The 24,895-nt window shown below is 34.8% G+C and overlaps 1 protein-coding gene across 3 annotated transcripts in view; it reads right to left on the bottom strand.

Annotated features, from left to right (window-relative positions):
• The window catches only part of LOC112051327 (lysine-specific demethylase 3A), a 239,103-nt gene that overhangs the window by 51,391 nt on the left and 162,817 nt on the right, over window positions 1–24,895 (bottom strand). For all 3 annotated transcript variants that reach the window (XM_052885108.1, XM_052885110.1, XM_052885111.1), the window contains one exon: window positions 15,861–15,902. In XM_052885108.1, coding sequence (XP_052741068.1) covers window positions 15,861–15,902 — 42 coding nt within the window. The remainder of the gene's footprint in view (window positions 1–15,860; window positions 15,903–24,895) is intronic.

Raw genomic sequence — 24,895 nt, 5'->3', positions numbered from 1 at the left:
ACTTATTAGATACAATCTTGACACAATACACTCTTGTTTATGATAATTGATAAATCCGGACATAATTGTACTTGAACGTTTAATCTCAATTCAATCTAAGTGTAAATAATTTTGCACTTATCATTTGTTAGTTACAAATATGACTCAGCTTTATTCAGTGTTAACCACAAATGAGCATAATTTACGGCTCTAGTAGCAAAATTTGAGTCATACTTATAATATACTCTCATTTCCATATAAGGAAATTACAATAAATGATGTACTAAACTAAAATTAGGTTTGTTTTTAAGTTATGGTTATGTATTTATGTCATTTTATGATTGCTTAATACGTAAATTATTTCATTGTTCAGCAAGTACTCTACAGAAAACATAATATTATAAGTTAATTTAAAGTTACGACGCATTGCAGTTACACCGCGCCTGGTGCTGGTTGCTAAGTAGGTACCAGTGGGTACAAAAAACTGGTTTTCGTTTTATTTAATCGAAACTGAGCAATTTAATTTAAAATTTTAAACTTGTACCATACCAAAGACCTTGTACTGAAATAATGTTTATTTAAAGTATTGTACAAGGAAAATTGATATTTAAATGATCCGGTTTTATCGCAATACGAAATAACATTACACTTGCAAATACGCTTAATGACTGACTCACTGGTGTTGCTGGAAACAAGTGATATTAATTATTATTATTTATGTATACCTACATTGTTCGTTAGGTAATTAAACAATATTTTGCAGTGTGATATCCGCTTAAATTACTTATTTGCATGGCCAAAAATTCACAATACTGCACCTCAAACCAGATAAACTATTTCCTTTTTATTACAATAGTGTATTTAAAATGACCAGAAACAAGTGTATAAACACCGTTATTAGGTGACTAAAATGTACATTAGTAAACATTTATTCGAGAACCACAGGAAAACGATCGTAAATTTATATTAAAACCGGAATCATTAAACTCCTAGGATCGTGAGAATGGTTCAATCTATTCACAAAATATTCATACATTAATAACGGCTAAACAACTTCAATTGCGAATACGAGTAGAGTGTTGTAACAGGTCCCAAATGCGCCGAATACATAATAATTAGAATCTTAATTTACGATATCGTCTTCGAGATCTGAGAGAGGAAACGGTTCCAGCTCAACAACATCGCTAGCATGCTCAAATGCTCAATTAACATTCATCCGGCGAATTAAATCGAGATTGGCCTGATATCGTTCACTACCGTTCCGTGGAATCAATGTTAATTTACTTTCAACTTTTGTGTATTACGTCCGCTTGGGAGCGATTGTGTGACGTGGTATTTTAATTTAAATCTATTTTATCATCACCATGTACTGTCACAACAGATAGTGAAATTAAATCTCCTTTCTCATAAATTAATTCAGCGTATTTATTTACACTACCTTAAGAGGTTCTAAATTGTTAACAATTTAGAACGATAGTTTTGAAAAGCTCAGTGTAATGAATTTAGAATTATTTATTTAATTAATGAATTTTAACTTAAAGTGATACTTTGTAATATAATTAATTTTCAATTCATTCTCCTAAACTTACTAGATCGTTTCAATATTTCCAGGTTCAGTTATCTTCAGGGAAAAAATAAAAGAATGAAATCGTTATTCATTGACACTGGTGTAGTTTTAAAACTATGACTTTCTTAAAGGGACACGATCTTTATAACTGTAAGGAAGAGAAAGATAAACTTTCGCACTCGTATAAAAATAACGATGAAATAACCTAAAAAAATATCTTTTCTTCCGACTTACTTCTTAACAGTCCAATAGTCAGTCTTAATATATATTACAAGTATATACCTTTATAATCAGTAATATCTAGAATGTCTCAAGTATTCAAATGGAATCTTCCATTATAATTATTGTTAGAACATTGTATTTAGTTTAATCATCAAGAACCTTCACCTTGAAGTACACTCCATTAAGGCAGCTTAAGTACTTGTAATTTTAACGTATACTCTCAAGTGTTTTCCTACTTCATTTAGGTATCTGTAAGCAATTATCTTTATCTATGTTATTTTAAGATTTAACGTCGGAATCATTTTGTAAAAGAAACACATAACCACTACCGCTACCCAACCCCTACCCTATCCCTATACCATACCCCTACCCTACCACTACCCTACCCTAGGATTTAGGGGTTTGAAAAATAGATGTTGGCCGATTCTCAGACCTGATGAATATGCACAAAAAATTTCATCAAAATCGGTCAAGCCGTTTCGGGGGAGTATGGCAACGAAAACTGTGACACGAGAATTTTATATATTAGATAATTGTTATTTATATCTGTATTAAATGATATTTGAAATAATTACGTAAACTAGTAAGTACACGCTAATTAATCAAAAAGCAAGAAGTCATTGCCTCAGAGACGGTGGTGGGCGTTCATAACTCATACGTAATTAAATGTCGAGGTTCTTCACTCCACGTCTTTTAAAATACTTGACGGCCGAGCCGTAACAAACATTTTGATGAAAATTAAATCAATTTTATGGCGTGTTATTGTGAAGAATCACATAGATACTATGAAATTACCTCTACGATCGAAAATATTAACTACAATTGTATGTATGAGGTATGAGATCAATATTGAATGCTCTATACATTTCAATCTACGTTTCTGACAAGTCATTTATCAAGGACAAATGCAGTTTTTTTTTTAATGTATATGTAAGTACCTTTGCTTTTTTCAGAGACTTTAATAAAGCTACATTGTCAGCTAGTATCATGGATGTTATTTTATTCCCGTATGCCGTATGGTAACGGGAACTAGGCGATTAAAACCGCGGGGCTTCCGCTAACTATAAAGAATTACGAGTACATTTATATGCCTTGTTAACAAACTATATCATAATTATCAGATTATTTCAACTGACCACTACAAGGCCAAGCCTCCCTCCTCATTGCTCATTGGAAGGGATAATTAATGATTTAACGAACTTACCTGTAAGTGAAGTTCTATCATAAATATAAGAGTCGCTTCATTCGAAGATATAATTTTACCAAGTAGTTTCCTTTAACTTACAAGCAACAACGCACGTTTCAGAGATTTATTTTCTTTAAACCGGATGTCAACAAGCAAAATATTCACCCACTTCCTCCTCATTGCTCATTGGAAGGGATAAACTACATTATACTCTACCTATTACATTAAGTACAACGCAGCTATCAAAGATAATCTCAACGCCTAGATTTCGATCGTAAATGGTATACCTGCAGATATTAATTACAAAAATCAGTCATAACATTATTAGGAAAGCTATTTGCGTCCGCCCGCGCTGGCATTTATTTGCCAAAAGCAATTAATTACGAAGAGAATGGAATATCTCGGCGGCCGGTCCCCCGGAGACGGTTACGGTTACTGGCAACGTTGATTAATGCCTGCGGGACGGGAGTCTAAGCGTTCCTTATTCTACAATCTACATGTTTAGATGTAAAATCTTAAGCTCGAATAACCTTGTTCGACTCTCTCTCTACACAGATCTTGTCTACGTTAGCTGCGGGTAATACTTGTAGCTACAAGTCCTTCTTTACTTCTTCTTCTTTGTCTATGTAAGCTTAAATTTTTATACATACCGTATATATTGGTTTTTTATATGTATTCTGTTGTGTGTGTTGTGAGTTTGTGAAAGCAAAAAGCACTTAAAATTTGTAAAGGTATTGACCGATTGTTGATGATAGATGTCATTAAATATTATTATTGTGCTGATAATGACGATAATGAGTCCCCTAACAATATCACAGATAGTTAGTAATATGATATAGATTATATTATATATGAGGTATATATGAGTAAATTGAAAAAAATATTTTCAACGAAATAAAAAAGAGCTTTATTTCACTAGCTCTTTTGTATCGTCAAAGGCTTGTCTGTCGGTAATGAATTTGCCATTGATTCCGAATGTTGTTGATGCGGATAGTATGCCTTTGATTACTGCAAATATATTTTAATTGAACTGAATCGCATTCAGGAGCGGTGATTAAAAAATATCAAGAGGTCTGGATGCTGAGAGACTCTGATATAATGGAATAACTATGATTGTATATAATACTTGGTGCATTATAAACAATAAATTATGTTACAAAAAAATATACTGATATTTGCAAATATATAACGGCTTTATTAGTCAGATTCGCAGGCAAAATTAATGTAATCAATCACATTAATTTTGCTATCAACAATTTTCAAAAAGTTAGACTTTTAGTTAGAATTTTCACGTAGAAACCGTCGGAGTTAGGAAACGTAAGACGGCTTATTCTACTGTCATACAACATTTATTTTACGACAAGTTTGCCTATGACTGAGATCTCACCTGATGTTAAGTGACGATGCAGTCTAAGATGGAAGCCGTCTTACTTGTAAAAGTTTCTACTCCTAACTCCGACGGTTTCTACGTGGCATCGTACCGGAACACAAAATAGCTTAGCGGTACGTCTTTACTCGTAGATGCGGAAGCCATCAGATACAGATATCAGATTAGCCAATTTAGAAAATTTTAATCTTAAACTGACCTGGGCTGGGAATAGAGCCCAGGGCCTCTCTGTTAAGAATTACAGGACTACAAACTGCGCCAGAAAGATCGTTAAAAGTAGTAATAGTAGTAAGTAGAGATGCCAACGTACAAGACTCGTAAATGCAGATGCTCGGAATCAGCTTAGCACTAATACCAATTAGCGTGATGTTTTCACTAACGGTGGTCGATAACAAGAAAACCGCGTGAGGCACGAAGGGCCCCGAGATGGAATCGCTTTGTCGGTCGTCGGTTCACTTCGAGACGGAGACGGGCGCACGATAGCGTGCGAAGAATACCAATCGAATCAACTGTTCGTTCCCCGAAGCCATGTGCGTGACTACCTGGCGACCGGTTGCGAACAGCCGAGAAACGATCATTTACATTAATATCGCGATGCCTCCACTCAACGTGTACGTTTACGCACAAGAGATAATGACACAGACGAACAAAAAAAAATTCAGTTTACACAAATGCTGCATGTAGATGCAGTTTACACAAGTGGAACGTACACATTACAGATAGTGAGAGATGAAATGTTTAAAAGTGTTGCAATATATTATTTCTATGTATAATTTATCACCGATGGAGGAAATGTTTAGAGACATCGATTAGCCGACGAGTGCACTGCAGTCTGTAACAGTTCAAATAGCCGCGGGATTAAAATAGGTCACCCGGGAGGGCGATAAATAAAATACAACCGATGTGTTCGGCGAGCACGCCTCACATCCGCGTACAACGATTGCCAGACTAAACGCAAATAACAAAACATTCCAATGGCTACCACTCACATGGGTTTTCACAATAAACTTCATTATTTATAAACTGCGCATGTTGCGAGATTCGTAGTAAAATATTTGCCAATAAATTCAACGACTTAAATCTAATCAGAATAGCTAATGAAACAAAATCCGAAACGTAAATTTATTTATTATTTATATATTATATTTATGTGGAAACGAAACGACATAACATAATATAAATTAATATTAATAAGGCTGCCCAAAGGTCTGGTGATTAGGCACGTAACTTTACAAACACTTCAGAATTATTGAAGATAAACTAAATATCTTTTATATTCGTATTTACATCTTCTACGAGTAAATTGTTGAAAGACAAAAGAGATGTAGTATGACGCACGAGAAACTATCTCTATTTAAAATTCATGAGCAAATACATACGAATAAAGTATGTGATGGAAACAATAGAGAATATTGTGAAATACAATCATGTTTGTCTTATACCTACAGTTTTATCGGCAATTGTACAAACAGTGTTGCGTAATCAATCATCAAGTTTATTGGCGATAGTCGATGCTGGCAAGGTTAATAGAATACGAACGTTGCATATTGAGCGCCGTGGTGATTGCCAACAATGAAAATATCTTTCATAAATAATACTCGATTAAAGTTACGCATTTATTTTTGAATGGAGGGCATCGTTCAATGTCAGACACGAACAAACATCCTACTCCGATAAACTGAAGTACTATATCAAACCACTTAACTCGATCAGATTTCACGGTCAGATAGCAATGTTTCGAGAAAGTTGTAAATTCTCATGCGGTGTTTGTTAATATAGTACTTGAGAGAATGTTATCTTTTTAATTACATGCGTGTTTGCAAGTGGAAGTGGTGACAGACGCGCGTAAAATAAAAACGCGTCAAAGAGTAATGTCATGAAAACATTGGCAAAAATTCATGTTACACACGATAGAAATTCGCGTCAACGTCGTCCGTCGGAGTTATAAATTTACGGAATATAAAACGATATGTCGTATAGTGAAAACTTTACGAGGGGCGTGCGAGCCGCCGTCTACGCACACCAGTTGGCGTGGATTCAATTCCTGTTTGAAGTATTTTAGGAGGCACGCACGCCGGCCCGGTGCTCTGCCTGTTAACAAATACTAGCGCGCACTCGATTCAATTCCACAGAAATTTGTAAACATAAAGCCAAAAGAGATTGGCTAGCTCGATATACGCAATGGTATTTACAAGTTCCAACTCATATACCACAACAGAAATGTTGGAGCCAAGTCTACCGCATAGCTACCATTCTAAGTTTGTTACCTTAGTTTTTGAAACACTTTAAAGAAGCTTTTGCTATAAACGACCACATCGCTATCCGGTTGAAATATCTGATCGTATTACAACAAAGGCACTTTAAAGATTTACAAATAGATAAAGAATTCGATTATTATCATAACTTGGATTTTTACATAGTTTCAATACGTGCAATGGATACTGTTCAATATGGCATCGATAAAACAGTACCATTAGATATGGCGTGTATAATAAGAAGAATTATTGAGGTGCACCATAAAAACAACTAAAATCTGCTTTTAAAATACGAAATGTTTGTGCAATATTTTCGCATCACGGTGATGATGTAAAGCGGCAACTGCGCACTATGCACAACAACCTCTTTTTAAAGTCAAGAGAGTATAAATAATTAATGAATCGGGCCCGGTCCTGTCCCGAAGAGACAGAACGAGATGGCTCATTGCTCTCTCCTTTCATATCGACAAACTTGATTAAATAATACGTTCTTATATTTACATCACTATATTTTTTACATCACTATAAGAATTTATTTTACTCGTAAACGTGTATTGTGATGACAAAACATTCTCAGAAGTTTACATTAATTACAAACATGAGAAAGACGTTAAAGTCAACGTTTACTAACGGCAGTAACAACACTCGGCTCGAAAGGTTGCTTTGTAGACATTCCTGTTGGTCTCGATTGTAATAAAACTCCATACCGGGGACATTGTATGCATTGCTAGCTCCATACTCGTAAATAGATATTTTAATGTTGAATTTCTCAGTAGACTACTAATTATAATAATGCCAATGCAATCATTTGCAGATTCGTGTTAATAATCTATCAGAGTCGGCAAAATCAAGCAAAAAAGGAAATGGAAACCATTATACAACTTTTACTAGTTTCTTTATTGCTTTGGCGAACGCGCTCGCGAAGAAACGCACGATTTCGTTCGACGAAATTCACGACGGCCATTGGGAATAACGATCGGCTGAGTCAGTCTAAAATGGAATGTAAACAAAACATCTAGAGACCAAGTTCGTCTGTCTATTTCCTGTACGTTGCGACTTTTAAGTATATTAGAACAAAAAAGATTATGAACGTCGTAAATATTTCGACATTTTTGCAGCGGCCAAGCGGTTCTTTTTCGCTCATTGTGCGAATCTTGATTACCCGTTGAGTGACTTGCCGAGCGTTGAACTTGTTTGTCATTTTAGCTATTTCCCAGGCTTAGTAATTTAGTAATACAGAATAAAATTGTATACTATTAATGAACTGTTAACATCGTGAACTTTTAAATTATTTGACAGCAAAATAAATGAAATTTTATAAAATCCAACATTAAAAATATATTTGCATTATAGGAAACAATATGCTATACCCGATAAGCATTAGCTGACTAATGACACAAAATAACATAATCCTTCAACTTTAACATGAGTACAACAGAAGTATTACTGATGTCTTACGTTGGTACATTATTTTAAAAGTCCCCTATGACATAAATATCGTTATTATACATATTCATTAGTGAACTTGTAAACAGCTGTTGGGAATTAACCTTGAAATCCAAAGAACCTGTCTCGCTTCGTCGGATAATAATCAACCCTCTTTAAGAACCATGAGGCGAAACACGTGTTTGCTCACGCAAAGTCGTATTTATAGCCGAGTAACTCAAACCGTCGTGTTGCTTTAATTATAACTAGCTGACGCCGCGCGGTTTCACCCGCGTGGTTCCCGTTCCCGTAGAAATACGGGGATAATATATAGCCTATAGCCTTCCTCGATAAATGGGCTATCTAACACTGAAAGAATTTTTGAAATCGAACCAGTAGTTCCTGAGATTAGCGCGTTCAATCAAACAAACAAACTCTTCAGCTTTATAATATTAGTATAGATAATGAATGATCTACATTCTTAAAATGAAAACATTAAATGGTGCACAGTTTCTATAAGTTAAAGCATAATATCAAATAAAACTAAACAAGCTGCCTAACTAACGAAACAGGTCAAAAACACAAGCAAAGTGCCTCCTGAATCGACAAAAAGAGGTCAGTGACTGCTCAACGGGGTGGCGTCGTTGCGGGCGGGGTGGGGGTGGAAGGGGCCATAATAACACATTTCAAAAAAGAACCCCAACCATCTGCCGCACATGTGCGTTCCGTTCCATACAGTGAAATGCAAGTCGTGAGCACAAACCACCGACCATTGTGGCCGGCTCTTTTTGTGCAGTAGCTTTTTGTTGTCTTCACGCTTTGTGATCGTGCTTTCGATCGACAATAGCGTTTTTTATAACGAAAGGAAATCAATACGTTTGTGACGTAAAAGAGCAAATGAAACTGATTAATGGTAACTGTTTAATGAGCTCGGTACGTTCGCGATTATCTGATGTCAGGAATGACAGGAGACAAATAACCCGCCCGCAGTCTGCGGGTGAAATTTAATAAACGTTACATAGCCCAGCTCTGTATATTATCAGTTGGCTCGGTTTCTTTAATAGATATTGCAAGTCTATGCAGTTCCGAGAACATCGGAGCGAATTGGATCAACGCCAAACACTTTCTTCGCCGAGATGTAGAGGTCGTAGAAAAGTGGCGCTCGTATTTTATGAGAACATACAGTCGGGATAACTATTGCGTTGTGTAAATCACAGTTACGTGAGTTAAAAATAATAGCTTTGGATAATATTTTTACCATAAGACAAGCTCAACTAGAGCGTTCCAAGTTTTACTGTGAAAGATAAGACTTACCTATTATTTGCACAACATAATATTATAATGATATTTTTTTTTTTCAACTAACCTCATGCCTTGAGCCAGTAAAATGTTACAAAGTATTTCTCCTCTTGTCACGTTTTCAAAAGAGGCCTACTCAAAGCAATGCAATTTATAGCATTATGATAATTAAAAAGAAAATTTTGAAAAGACGGCACAAATTTTAAGAAATATTCGTTTTCAACAATAACAAAGAAATGCATCTTGCATCTTTAGATAACAATGCAATATCATTAATGTCACTATTGTAACAATACGAACACCATTAGTTTATAACCGGCGCAATTTAGTTATCAATTCTATTATATTTATGACCGCATCGTTCGAGTTCGTGTCGACGGAGTAAGAGGAATAAAGATCGTGGCTCGACCTTTGATTCGTGAGTCCCCCGGGGCGAGATGATCTCGCCGGAGCTAACAAATGCCTTCTATTGCCTTTCCCCGGAGGTACCTACCTTATTCTACACAAAGCGTAATGGGTAAATATTACATTCGGTTCGTGTAACATGCTCTCGAGGTTTTTCTAAAGAGGAAATTTATTGACTACGAAGTGTGTACTTTATTTATTTTTTCCTCACAACAGTTGAATTTAACGATAAAGTAGATGGGATACATGATTGGTTATTAAAACTTGAACCACATGATATTTTTAAGTACAGTTATCCGTACCGGTATTGATACAAATTAAGTGTTTATAATAAACAAGTACATACATATTACTTCACGAGATATAATCGCATAATGACTGTGATTCCGCGGATGAATTGTGGGCGAGCGGGTGTGAGGTGGGTGGGGGAACAGGTCCCGTTAGGAGAAAGTAGCCGCCTCCACTCCGGCGCAGATCGTGACGACTGGAACGAACGCGCGCCGCCATCTTAGCATGTCGATTCTATTGAATCGAATTTGGAAAAAAAAATTGAAACGAAAGATACAACTACGAGTGTTTATCAGTCAAGAGACATCTCTGATTAATTTTATCGCGTCATTATCACCGTTTTTTAACAAGGACGTATTACTTTTGAAAATAACAATAATTGACATATAAATAGATGATGAAATAGCTTTCTCTTCCGGCGAAGTCTTTTGTACATCGCATTCGTTATTAACTGAACAAGAAATACGTCAATCGCATATGCAAGTATTGTAATTTTTGATGTAGCAACGTTTTATCTAACGCTCATTCATTCCTTGACAATGTTGATTCATGATAAAATAAATTAATATTTTATACTAATGAGATATCAAAAACCTACCGTGCAATATTGAACAGTCACGCAATCAATTTTAATTCAATAAAAAAATGTATTCAATTGAAGACCATTGTACATATTTAATAGAGTCTCATTAATAAAATCACAATGAAAACAAATTGCGACATGTTTAATTTATTTATTGTTCCGCAGAAACGTAGGCTGTTTGTTCTATTATGGTTTTCCTCTAATGTGACCGATGTAAACATTGGGAAACCTTTACGTTCAAATGTAAGAATACTATTGTAATTAATTGGTATTTAGATATCAAACACAAATTTTATGTAAATAAATGATGCTAGTTTAATTAATTTCATGAAATCAATAGGTTTCACTGGAGACGCGGTGGTTATTGAGGGATTTGTGAAAATACATATTGTGAGTATAATTTAATGAATAAGTTATAATGAAAGGTTACAATAAAAAAATAAAAGAGAGAAAAAGAAGATCAACGCGACACACAAAGATGCAACTACCGATATGACATCAACCTTAATTACAGTTAAACGAGCGACGAGCATAACACCAGTGAGCGGCGCAGTCACGGTAGAGTACGAGAATCTCAAACAATTATTGCGCAAGCGGTAAAATAAAATCACGCTCAACGTATAATAATGTTTCATAAGCGAACGCAGCGCACGGTGGAACTGGTCGGACCGGTCGGACGCAGGTGCGCGGGCGTTCCTAAATGACACTGCGCTATGTTGACCCTGAACCACGCTGAAAGGTACGCAATATCGGTAGAGTCTAGTACATTCTGATTAGTTAATGTCGAAGGTACCATTACATTAGCGAACAGCGTCCTACGTGGTTTTAATGCGGAACATATTGGAAAAATTTTCAAATAGGCTTACTTTACAAACAATTATGAAACTTAAGATTTGTTTGTTCGTAGTGACTAGTGATTCTATCACCAGTTTGGAAGGCAGGAGGAGGCAAAATTAGCAATCAACTCATTAGTAGCTTATAAAAATCATGTATTTAAAGCTTACAATGGTCAAATTCAATACGATTTCTTGTACTTTACCTTTTATTAAAGAATTTGTCAATTAACTTACAGCAACCTCGACTAAATAAATATTTTCAACACATTGCTTAAATTTATCATTGTTAGGATCAAAATTGTTCTGAGGATCAATATGGTAGCCCATTTTGAATGTTCCTAGATCAAGACATTATTCCGAGAGAATTGTTAATTCCAATTCAAGTCCAATGACCAAAGGCAGATAAACTAAAGGTGTCATCAACTATTTTTCGTGCGAGCTCAAAAAACTGAAAATTCAATGCATTGGAAGATTACATAAGACATCTAGAAGAATACATAAACACACAAAATGAGAACGATCACTATCATCACATGACATTGTGATAAACGATGTGTTGTTTGTTCTAGTGAATTGACGTAGATAATACCGTGTCTATGCAATAACTAGCCCACTATATGTAAATTGCATACATCGCAATGCGTTAGTACAAGGTAAATGGTAATTATCTACGGGAATCCCGATAAGACGGTTTGATGGAGTAATTAATGGAAAATTCATATCTATATCACGTTGTAACCGGGCAGTCGAGTGCACGCCTAACGAATCTTGTTAAGAGGTCGTGATTTGCGTCATCAGGTGTGTACAAATAATTCGAATGGAGCGATTACAAGATGTAAATAAAGATCTGTTTACTCACCTAAGTCAATATTAAATTTTTATCACCATAGTAATGTGACAATGTTGATGTAATAGCTAAACGTTAAAAAAATATATCCGATTATTATTATTTAATGCTGTAGCGATTATGCCATTGACATTTTTTTACTTTCTATAATAATAAGAAGATAAGTAATAATGATTTAGTAAAGTCTGTTTAATGTCAGTATAGTACGGACAACTTAGGTATTAGTACCGTAATTAATAACACTAATTTAAAGTAAAATACCATTTATATACATTTTAAATGATGACCGCTATCTACGAAACTTTTGGTTTATGCATTTCAATGCATACGACCTTATTTACGAGAACAATTTATTATTTTTATTGCGTCCTTCTCTACCTGATGCCCTACAAACTCACGAAGGTGGCCTTTTGTGTAAAAACTCGAGTTTTTGTGATGTGATGACTCGGGTTTTTTTTATGTATCTAATGGGTGAGAAATTAGTCCACCAGTTAATTTAGTTTACGTAATATGAAGGCGATTTATATTGCTAATTAATTAAGCAATAGTTTTTAGGATCCGGCGAGAGGGCGATGACCTTTCGATATGCGGGCTCATTAATGCAATAAAGACAACCGCCGGAGCCTGAGCGCTGGCGGCGAGGGAGCCTGCCTATTATAACGGTACAATCGCCGCTTCAACTTACCTTGGCTCAACTGGCTTTATAAAAAATTACTCGTAACTGTCCGTGTAGTTAAACATCCGTAACAACTTTATCGTAAGCAACACTTATGATATGAAAAGATTTAAATTCCTCAAAAGCATTAGCAATCATCCATAAACGATTAAACCCAAGATTTATTGAAGGACAAAAAATCGGTCTATATAACAAAAAAAAAGAAATGCCACGTCAGTCGAATCAGGTAATAATAACAGTATCCCTTCGAAAGGGCACAACACAACAAAAACTAACTGAGAGCAGACCCTGCCCCAATAAACGAACACAAAAGAGTCAGGTAAGGTGGCAATCTCACACGCATGAGTAGTTATGTCTGGTATTATTGAGAAACTCATTTTAATTATAATATAAAAGAGATTGTATAACCTCACTACAAAACCTGTTTGGCTGAATGTTATGTCACGAAAGTATTGGTCGAGCGAATTAGGCATGGCGCCGTACTTTCACCGTGACTTTCTTGAGCTCGATAAGCCGCGAAATACTGGTCGGACCAGTTCATCTGACCTCAGTCATGTTCCAATTGGTATCGTACACGAGCTCTTTTGTGTGACTGACGATTGAGCGTGTCATAAATTTGAAACACGTCAATGTCAATGTTGGGATAGAAAGTTTATAAAAGCAATCCACAGAGAGAACTTTGCTCCTATTCGTTAAAGTGGAAGATTTTGTTGTTCTTACAGGTCAGATGAAAGATAAACTTGATGTCGATCAATCAATTGATTGAAGCTTTACTCATATATCTACAAACAATTACTTTATGGATTTTGCAGTCACGCATACAAGTAAAAGAAATATCAATTCCTTCCATTTGCCATTAAACAGTAATTAATATTATTCAATTTGCAGGAATTTGGATTACAATACACGGAAGCCTCCAGCAGTCTTGGTTAATCAGTAACCACCGCAGCCACTCCATTGTTGCGCCATCTGATTGACGGCTAGTATCGTTCTTGGCCATTATTCAGTATAAATTAAAGCCGCCGTGTCGTATTTCTATCTCCATTTCCACGGTACACACATCGATAAAACTATCCCGTCATATCGAACGAACGTGCCCGCGGTAATAAATACTTGTTTTAGATTAATCATATCCGTCCAGACTGCGCTCACGCATAAATAAGCAGGTGTTCATAAACATAAATACATTCTATCGTAAAGTTGCGGCCATAACAAGCGTAATTGCTTCGACGCACGATCTCGAGTCAACTTAAATAACATGAACAAAAAATCTAGAGACCGGTTCTCCTCGCCATAAAATGGTTTCGGGGCGTTTCGTGCGATGAATATTCATTTATTTGTACATCTACATACACGAACATAAGATTCGTGATGACGCATCCTATAACCGAAGCCTGTTATCGCTTCGGTGAATTCAACTTTTTTTTTCTCAACGTTATTTATATCGTGGATCAATAGGCGCTAGTCATACCGATTCGCGGAATGTGAAGCAAATTACATGACAGACTTTGAGCTATTGAATATTTTATTAGCATTTGCAGCGGAAGTACAATCGTTCGTGACATGCTTTGTAAATAAATATAGACAACTAAAAGCTCTACATTGTATGTATTTGATATCCTGTTGTTTGTAAACTTAGTTATATTTGACTAACGTTCCACTCACTAGCAGAATTCCAATCATAATAATCCACTATTTGGAAGAAAATATATCGCCTTGTGTGTGTGTGTGTTTTTTTTATTTTAAAAGAAATTAACGTCTATCGGATTATTTACTTTACTTGTGCTACAAAAGACTGCTTCAAGTCTAATACTCAAGTCCACGCAATGTATCTTAATGTACGAGTAGATTTAGATTCGTATTTTAAAGTATGCTGTATTATCAGTCATGCTAATGACTGCATTGGTCTAAAACTAGATGTTTAATTTGAAAAAAAAAACCCGTTTACGTAACTACTTTACAAAATTTTACAGCAATGCATACATTTAAAAAAATATATCAAAAAAGATAACAGCACGAAAGTACCGCAGTGAGCCCCCAGTCGGTAATAAATGTTTCGGAATAAAGAATTATGCAGAGAAGCTTATCGAAAACGATGTGACCCCGTTACTTGGACGCCTAATTGAAATTTAGATAGGGAAATAATAATAACAAATGTGTTTGTCGTCCGCTATGACCTCCGATTTTTGAATTTATCGAGCGCGAGGTATAAGCAGCCCCATACATACGCAGATGTCGTTTGGACAAACAAAGATGCTGATTTGAATGTGAAATTAGGTACGCTGATCTCGATTTTTAAACAAAAACACGTTTCAAGACGCTGCTACAAGAAGCGGTGTTCACAATAGCAGATAACAATAAAACATGAAAATTTTATTTTAAAAAAACAGTTATCAAAGTGAAATAGTTATCAAATAAAGAATGCATCGTTTATTTCTTAAAATAGTTGTAATTGAGGAGATACACAATATTCGTACACAAGTTCAGTTTTAGTATGAACTGTTCTAATGCTATTGTCCACAGTTTTCATATAACATGCAAGGTAGAAAGAAATCTTCGTTTATATTTATAACATCACTATCTTTATGGCAAATATTTGCATTTAATTTCCTGCCGACAGTGAAGCCCGCTCTGAGTTTCATTAATGAAACATTAACTTGTACGTGATCGAAATATAAATAGTTTTTTCATCGTCCCGAAATTCCCGAATCGCAGGAGTAGGCGCGCCCTTAGGCACAACGTGACATTAAAAAACATGAAAACGTTGACGTTGCGTTACGGTGGCGAGTGGTACGCTTTGTATTTGGTATTAAAATCACTTGAACATGTAACATTTATAATGTATGCCCGTTCTATTATTTATTCTTGAATGGCAAAGTAGAATCACTAGTAAATAAAACTTTACCTTTTTTGTTAATTTCAACTGATTCTCGTTCTGGTGATGAACCTGTAAATAAACAAAAAAATATTAAATATTTACATTATAATAACAACAGTAAACTTAAAGAAGTAAAAGCGAAATACGAAGTTAAAGTGAATGTGGACGGAGAATAAAATTATTCTGAACTTCAAATAAAAGTTTTCGTCAAAGCAGAGGTTAAATATTTATCCAGAGAATATTTTATAAGTTGCTAAGAATGACATGCTCGAACCAGTTACGGTAACCTGTTTCGGCAAGTAAAAGGTATGTGAAATAAACAACCTCTTTTTTATTTAATCACGTTGTGTGTTCACTTCGCTTACATTTTGTGGTCATTTAGTTCTCCTTTTTTGGAGCGAAGCAGTTATACGAGTTTTAATTTTAATAAGGTCAATACAACTGTCTATACCAGTCACACCAGCTCTATATTGGCGTTATTGATCAGAATCAAGAGATATTCTAAAAATATTGCAGTAATTAATATTAGATTGGACATGTTCGTTCGAAATACGTATCAGAATGTTATAAATACTTCGTAGTATATTATATAGCCGGTTTATTGTATATAGCGAAGGGTCGTAACATTAAGCAGGTGGCCAGAGAGTGGCCTCACCACTACATTGATATCTATTTCTGCTTCCCGCATCGCTTGTCAACCACTTTGCAGCTGGCGAAGTCGCGGTTCTGCTACAGAATATTTATTAATACTAGTTGTGCGTATTAAGTGCTATTTTTTACTACTCTCCACCCTATTGCTATTAGTCCATTTTATGATAGGACTCCTATTAAGCTAGCATACTCGTTATAGATATTAGCGGATGCCCGCATCTTTGTTCGTGTATATTTTTTGTTTTTTCTACAAACTTATAAAGTTTTACAGTTTTATATTTTTTGTAAGATAACAATAAAAAATTATGCAACAAGCAAGTAACAGCAATTTAAAATGCTTACATATATTGTGCTAATAACAGGTGTTTCGTCGTTGTCTAATTAGTTCTTCTTATTTGATGAAAATCTCCGGAGATCCATGTACAGTGTAGGTACATATTCCTAAATCATTTTTACTATTGGAACGAAATTCTTTTATGCTGCTTACAGTAGAATGACCTGGCAGAAATCGTCAAATGTCGCAAAAGCATCAAACAAATACTAGAGGAACATAGAGTTTAGGAAGTTGATAATATTTTTTTTCATGTTTAGATAATGTATGTATTGGGCTAAAAATACGTATCGCATTGATGATTTCAGTTCTGGGTGCCAGTAAAAACCGGTCTTCAGTTACCCGCAATTATTATGACCAAATCAGGCGACGCTACTTGTCGTGTTTCTTTTATAACAATTAACCTTATTTCTGGCCGACCGTAAAACCTCAACCAAATTTGGTTTCGTGCCCGAGAGACAGGCAATTAATGCATCGAAAAACCTGATAACCATAATTGAAGTGTAGGCGTAAATCGTGAACAGCTGGCTATTTATTGCTCGCATGACTTACTTGACATTTCATAGAAACCAGTTTATAAGTTATGCAATAGAAAACACACTGTTAATGATATGCAGCGGCTGCGGGCCGCTTAGCACAATCACCTGTCAATACATTTGAAATATGTTGTCAATTAACATTTTGCTTTGTTTTCCAAAAATGGCATTCATTTTAATTTTATAAGCTGTTGCAACTTTGATAGCGTCAATTAATCTTATTATATAAAAAAATAATTTTCTGGATTTAAATTAATAAAAATAATGCAAAAAACCAACCGAAAACGACTGAAAACGAGTACCTTACCTACATATTTTTCTGTACCCGTATGACGAGTAAATTAACGTGTGTTAAGAATTATGATGGATTTCAGATGAAAAACGTAACAAACAAAATAATAAAATCACATTGACATTTAATATCAGGATTTATAATGAACACAAATACCAAATAAGCATACAATCGCACATATCAATGTGCGTAATATATATGCTTGTCACTACAAGGGCTTTTGTAATATTTTATGATCTGAAATCGGAATGTTGATACTTTTCCAAATGTTGATTATTTATGAGGATGATCATGTACGAAAACAGATTTCAAAAGATCAAAGGTTTGAAAACAACATAAATTATTTGTATTTAAATAATAATAAAAGCTATAAAAATTTAATGTTATGTTCCAGAAATGTACGTTATCGTAATAATATATGTATTACCTATTAACTGTAAATGTTTGTTTTATTATAATGTGTGCAGTATATAGCAAACAGAAATGTTCCAATCAATATATTAATATTAGAGGATACCATGAAGACGCTAAATCAATCAGGACTTCATTAATTAGAATAATGTGATTATAATTCATCAAAATTAACTTTTGACAAAAGCTTTTAAGCAATATAATAAATGTACATGGTAGGCCTGTGCCGTTTCTGATACATAGTTATAAACAAGAGTCTGGTTTGTGAAACATTCTCCTAAAGGTTTCCTGTTAAAGGCCATAATTTGCTGGTTCTGGTTAATAACCGTCAGCATACTTGAGGGAGGCCAAAAAAACACGCTATTTTCCCTTAAAGGTACCGCGGGCGCCTTTCTTGATCGGTATGCGGTCCGACCGCTGGCACAACTGGTTTGAACGTGAGAAATGGGCAGCCCGGAGCGTACGTTGCCCGATATACCCCTTGGGTGATATGCTGAACTAATTATACTCGAGCGGGCTGAATAACACTTTCTCGTACTTATTGGCATTTTGGGATGATTAAAGAAAAAATAGCAATGCGGATAAAAAAAAGCAAAAGAATGTAATGAAGAAACTCGTAACTCGTAACAACATTACAGTACCAGAGCGAAGAGTAATTTACATTACAGTTTATGTACATTAATATCTCACTCATCGGGTTCTGTTTATCGTAAATTAGCCCGATGATGAGTAGGTATTGAAAACGAGCCCGCACTTGGCAAACGTTCGTGTTGTAAAACAGACAAATAATAATTTAGAGAGAGGTCTGCTGCGCGGCTTAATACGACCTAAAAATAGTAATGTTTTCATAAACCCAATATGAGTTTACGCAGAGCTAGTTCCCGAGAATGAGGTCAAACGGGTTGGCAAACGTTCACTCTGTCTTCGGGCACTGTTGAAATATAACAACTCCAATAAATATAAGTTCAAAGTGTGACTCAAAGACGAAAGAAGAGATTTCAAAATCGTAAATCAAGACTTATGTACTGCTCTAGCTATTAACTCTTAATGTCGTTATCGTGTTTGCACACGTAGTAAACATATGACTGTTAATGTATTATTCAACATAATATGTTATGTACCTATATAAAATAAACAAAAGATTATGAGAGCTATATTTGGAAAACAAAATAATATTAACGCTATCTCATTAACGACTCGTTATCAGCAGTGAATTCTGATAAACAATGTAAGCTATGTTTTGTTACAATTAAACATCTACCAGTAGGTATCATATAAATAGTTGACATTATTTTTTAATATACTTAATAACTTTTTACCTGAAATAAGGCTTTAGTTTTAAAAATGTATTTATTTTATGATTTACGTCAAGTAATGACTGTCGTCAAATTTTTATGGTATATGAATGTCGAAAACAAGGACAAGAGATAAATATCATTTACCAAGCAAATACCAAAATTGGATAAAACCTTAGTTTAGAACAAATGAGTTATATAAAGAGTACCAGCCAGTATACAGCCTTTATTTTATTTGCCGCAGCCATAAATCTTGCAGATGTCGTTGAAATGTAAGCAGATCAAGGTAGAAGAAATCAACGAATGCTTGTTGACTGAATTTAAATGATTTGCGTCAATCTGACATTATAATTTCAATGTAGTCCGAGACAAGTGCTAAGAGAGATTGTTTTTTTATTGATGATCGGAAAATTTCGATAGAATCTAATATCCGAATTCTGTTTATTCTGGAAACAGTTTCAGGAATAGTAATATAGGACATAGATAATATAAAATAGGTGTTAATTGAAAACTCAAGACAAACTATCATAATACCATAGAAATAACAGGTTACTATAGTTTGTCTAATTTTGGAAGTCTTATTAGCTTTGGATGTAGTGGAAAGGTGTTTGACAACAAGCGTTTGACAAACGGCGTTGGTGTGTAAAACTGATGCAAAACATCAAATACGCAGTATAAACACAATTTTACGAAAATCTAAATTTTATTGAACCAGCGGTAATAAAACAAATTTTAAATCACAGCGAACGAAATTCCCACAGCCCTCGGATACAATGACAGAAATTGAGAGCCCCGAGCATTTAAAATGGAGAACAATCGGTGGAGTCGAAACCAGAGAGCGAAATAAATCAAACTAAGCATTGCGTGCACTGGCCGGCCATAGATCCTCGAGTTTCGTTTCTGTACGCCTGCCCGCCGCGCCGCTTATAATTACCGAGTACTTTCGCCAACCAAACGCCCGACGCCATCTTGCTATTTATATTGCAAAATGGCCGCACACAGCACGTGTGTCGTGTTCCTTTTCTTTAATTATTTAGAGGAACCCGAAGTACGTAGTGCATAATAATACTGGGAACAATAGGCTAGTTGACACTTTCTTCGAAAGGGTCTTAATTTGTTCATTATCGTTCTACTAGATCGAAAACAAAAATATCATATTTCTTTTTCTTTCTTTTAATTTTTAAATATTTTTGTCAATAAGTACTGAGCCAAAACGCTATTACCCTCACATACCATCATGTGTGATGCGTTGTTTAGCTATACATAATATTTTATCTGTGCCGTAACGTCACGTAAACCCATAAACACTATACCGTAAACAAGACTGAGAAGCAAAAAAATTACATAACATCGTGACGTTGCAAAGTGGACGACAGCGGGTTCGATGTTTGGAAAAATTAAGATTTCTAAGAAATTCTTAACTTATATTAATATATTTTGGACCCTTACGTACTGTACGACATTAATATTGTATATATTAAACTAATACAAGTCACCTATCCCTATTTTATGATGTGATTCGAATCAAAATTTTGATATCGCTTTTGTATTAATTTCATGTGACTTTTACTTGTTTAGAAGAATCCAAGTACCCGCGTCGTGAATAATATGAATACTGGGAATATTTTCATGATGTGATTCAAATCAAAATTTTGATATCGCTCTTGTATTAACTTCATATGACTTTAAACTTTGAAGAGCGTTCAGTTTCTAACAAGGTCTTGTAGAATTTACATTGAATAGCGAGCCGTTAAATAGCGAATTGCGATTTAACTGAGCGACAATGAAGGTCACGTTGTCTAACCGAACTTAGTATTTTACAAGATATCTAACCGGATATGTTATTGTTACAACCTACACTAATATTATAAAGAGGTAAAGATTGTGAGTTTGTATAATGGTAATCTCTGGATCTGTCAAACCAATTTTGAAAATTCTTTAACCAATACAAATCCATATTTTGGCCACTTATTCCCACGGGAACGGAAACAACGCAGGTACCCATAATAAAGGCACTAATACTTTAGAATGCAAAAACTATAATAAATAAATATATATCATATTCCCAACTGATTGACATCGATAACGTCCTTCAGCCCACATATTTTACAATAGACATTGACGAAATTGTTAATTGATCAGATAACCTTATCAGTTAACTTGTTGATAACAAAATCGCACATCTAATACTTATGACACTCAAACTGATAGCAGCGTTATCAACGACAAGTAGGCCAAACTAATGAATTGATGATGATAACGTGGATATCCATTTAAAGTACAAATAGTCGGTTGACTTAGACAATTTTACATTACGTAATATGTTTAGTCTAGCTCATAATGATCGCAATTGGATACAATCGGCAATGTCTCGTCAGTTTCCTGCTGCGAGGTCTGCGCTTCGGGTACAGGAAACTAAATTTGAAGACAATTTCTATGCAGATCTTGCAAAGGAGATCACTTAGTATGCAGAGAGTTTTGCGGGCCAATGGCGAGCTGCTATCGTCCTGCGCCTGTTACATATGTATGAGCGAGCACTTGAACACAACACACGTTACTTAGCCGTGACACACATCCAAGCCAATAACAATCATTTATTTAATTTTCTCTCTATGTATCTTACACTAATATTATCACACTACACACTAATACTTATTTACTTATAAAGGCGAAAGTTTGTGTTTGTGTGTAAGTATGTTTGATCCTCCTTTACTCTGCAGCTTTTTCTCTGGATTAAACACATAGACTACTTTTCATCCCGGAAAAATCCATGGTTCACGCGGGATTAGTGAAAAACTGAATTCTATGCGAAGACGCGGGCTAGTCAGCTTGTGTTTTATAAAAATAACCTATTATAGAGCTGAAGAGTTTGGTGGTTTGGTTTAACGCGCCAATCTTTAATTAATAATAATTATTTACCGAGGAATTTATATATATGTATAATATCACTCTACAACCAACAGCAGCAGAACATTAATGAAAAATGAGGCAAAAACGGGAAATTTTCGTCTGTACACGAACTTTTTCGAAATAAGGATTATTTATTTTCATAGCAATGGCTAATCAAAAATCTCACAAAATACAATAAGAGTGTACAAATCTTAACTCGTACAAGTATATTTAAGAAATTCTGACTAAGAAATTAGCATAAATGTATCAAGTGACTCTTTCGACCTTTACTTAGCATGTGTTAGCTAACTGCTCACTGACATTAAACATTGTGAACGCGTGTGATAAATATTATTCACCTAAAATTTATTTTATTTAACAGCAAATATCCATTGAAATTTATGAGCAAGTATATCACAAAATTTAATGATATAATATTACCGTTATCAAAATAACATACTCGTATAACAACATTTACAATAATATAATATGTTTGAAAGTTTTAAACCAAATATAATTCAGACTAAAACGCTTATCACCATTTAAGCAAAATGGGAGGAACAAACAATATCTGCAAAAGACGGTTGGGGAGAAAAAACGCAAATTGCAAATTGCGATGCACAATAGAAAAAGAAACGAGAATGAAGCATGCGGAGTGGTGGTGCGCGACGTGGGAAAGCGAATGGCGGCATTGGCGGCCATCTTGGATTGGGTTCGTTCGGAAAACATCACGTGTCCACGACTCCACGCGTCCGCCTGGCAACAGAGTACGAACGCTAAACGGAGCGTAACAATTCATACGCACCACGTGCTTTTTTTGTTTGTGCAACATTCTTCTTGGAGGTCTATTTACGTCCACGTTTGATTGACATTCACCCCTTGTAGGTTATGAATAATTCAGAGCAATATTCAGTTAATGATGAATAATATCAAGATCATCCATATAGAATAAGTCACTCTGCCGCTTTAAGATCAAGAAGTTTTTCTTATGTTTAAAGAGTACGTAACGTTTAATTTTTTAAAGAATTCATAACAATGCTGATTTAGTATTAATAATGTCGAATGGTGTTTATTGTAAATTTAAGAAAAAGCTTTTACGTTAGACATGTAACGTCTATTAATAAAGATTGACATCCACACCTTGTAGATTATAACGAGAAATTGATAACACTATTCAATTTACCTAACAATGTTTTAACATAAATAATGGCTAATGACATTAGCTATAGTTTCAAGAAATTACAGTGATAACGGCAAATCAATCGTAAAGTAAATAACAAGGAAGCTTTTGGCCCACAAATTATATTGCTGTTACTTTTTTACCGATTCCGCGTAAACATTATCGAATAGAAGTAGGTACTCTATCCGATAATAACACACCAACCAGCACCAACACTAAAAGGGCATTTTCAATGAGACGAAGTGATTTGACATCAAAACGAAGCTTATTACTAAGTCGCGTGTAGTTGTACTTTCTATAGTATATTAATGTTTTTCGTGACAAACGTTTCCTCCACGACCCATCACGCTATGCGTGACTCACTAACTTTATACTGTTTTGTTATTATTACGTTAAAGCGTTGTTGCCAGCTCTACGATGTGGCTGCAAAGCTTTTTTTATGTCTTACTTTATCCTGTATTCTTTGTATCATATCTGTACCTGCTCTCTTTTAAATGGGATATCTTGTGATATAATACAGAGGGTTTTATTGTCAGTTTACTTTTGATGATTATCTACTGTGTGTCATATTATAATAAATTCATGTTTAAGCTAACTTTCGTTAAGTTGCAAAAATAAATTTATATTGCATTAATTTTGCATGCAAATACGACTACTGGCATGACATACACAAAATCGTGTAGATAGGTACGTCTTGAAAATATTAAGAGTTCACAATCAAGTTTTTTAGCAAAAAGCGAGCTACTTTCCTACATGTCATTATAACTTTATCTTATTTGTTTGATTAACACAATCAACTCAACGATGTTTACATGTCTGTGAGTTTGCCAATAAAATATAATAACTTTTAATATTTACATATTACTATTTACAGCTCCTCATAAGCACTACTAAATCCACCACAATATAAAATGAATCAAAACAAAAACAAGTTTCTCGAAGAGCACTCGTTGCGGTCGTGCAATTTGTGAAATTTAATGCAAAAAATATGCGAAAAAAATTTAGGCAGGTAATAAAAAAAATAACGGAAAACGAGTCTGGTGGGAAAGGAACGGAACGATCGGGAGATGTATTGAAAGAGTGAGATGGTGAAACGCGCCATCTTGCTTGCATCGCAACTCTTTAGTCACGCGCGGTGGAACAGCGTTTCTATTTTTTGCGCATTCTCGTTTGACCTCGTTGATTTATCGTTATCATGCGACTCTAATAATAAATGGATTTCGCTTGTCGTGAATCGAAGGAACACAACGAGCTTCTCAATAACATAGATAACCTTCAAGCGGGATCATCATTTAATTAATTAGTTGCTAGCCGCACTGCAGTAATAAGTAACAACATTGTTTTTGGGGATAACTTATTTGTACAGCACTGAAATGATTATTTTTCATGAGAAATGAAGGGGGATCCAGGCGAAAATGATAGATATTATGCATAGTGCTTAAAAATTATGTACAATGTACCTACTATAGATTTTACA

This window comes from Bicyclus anynana, chromosome 13 (assembly GCF_947172395.1).
Source record: "Bicyclus anynana chromosome 13, ilBicAnyn1.1, whole genome shotgun sequence".
In the NCBI taxonomy this organism is placed as follows: domain Eukaryota; kingdom Metazoa; phylum Arthropoda; class Insecta; order Lepidoptera; family Nymphalidae; genus Bicyclus; species Bicyclus anynana.
This window is presented reverse-complemented; position numbering and strand designations above follow the sequence as displayed.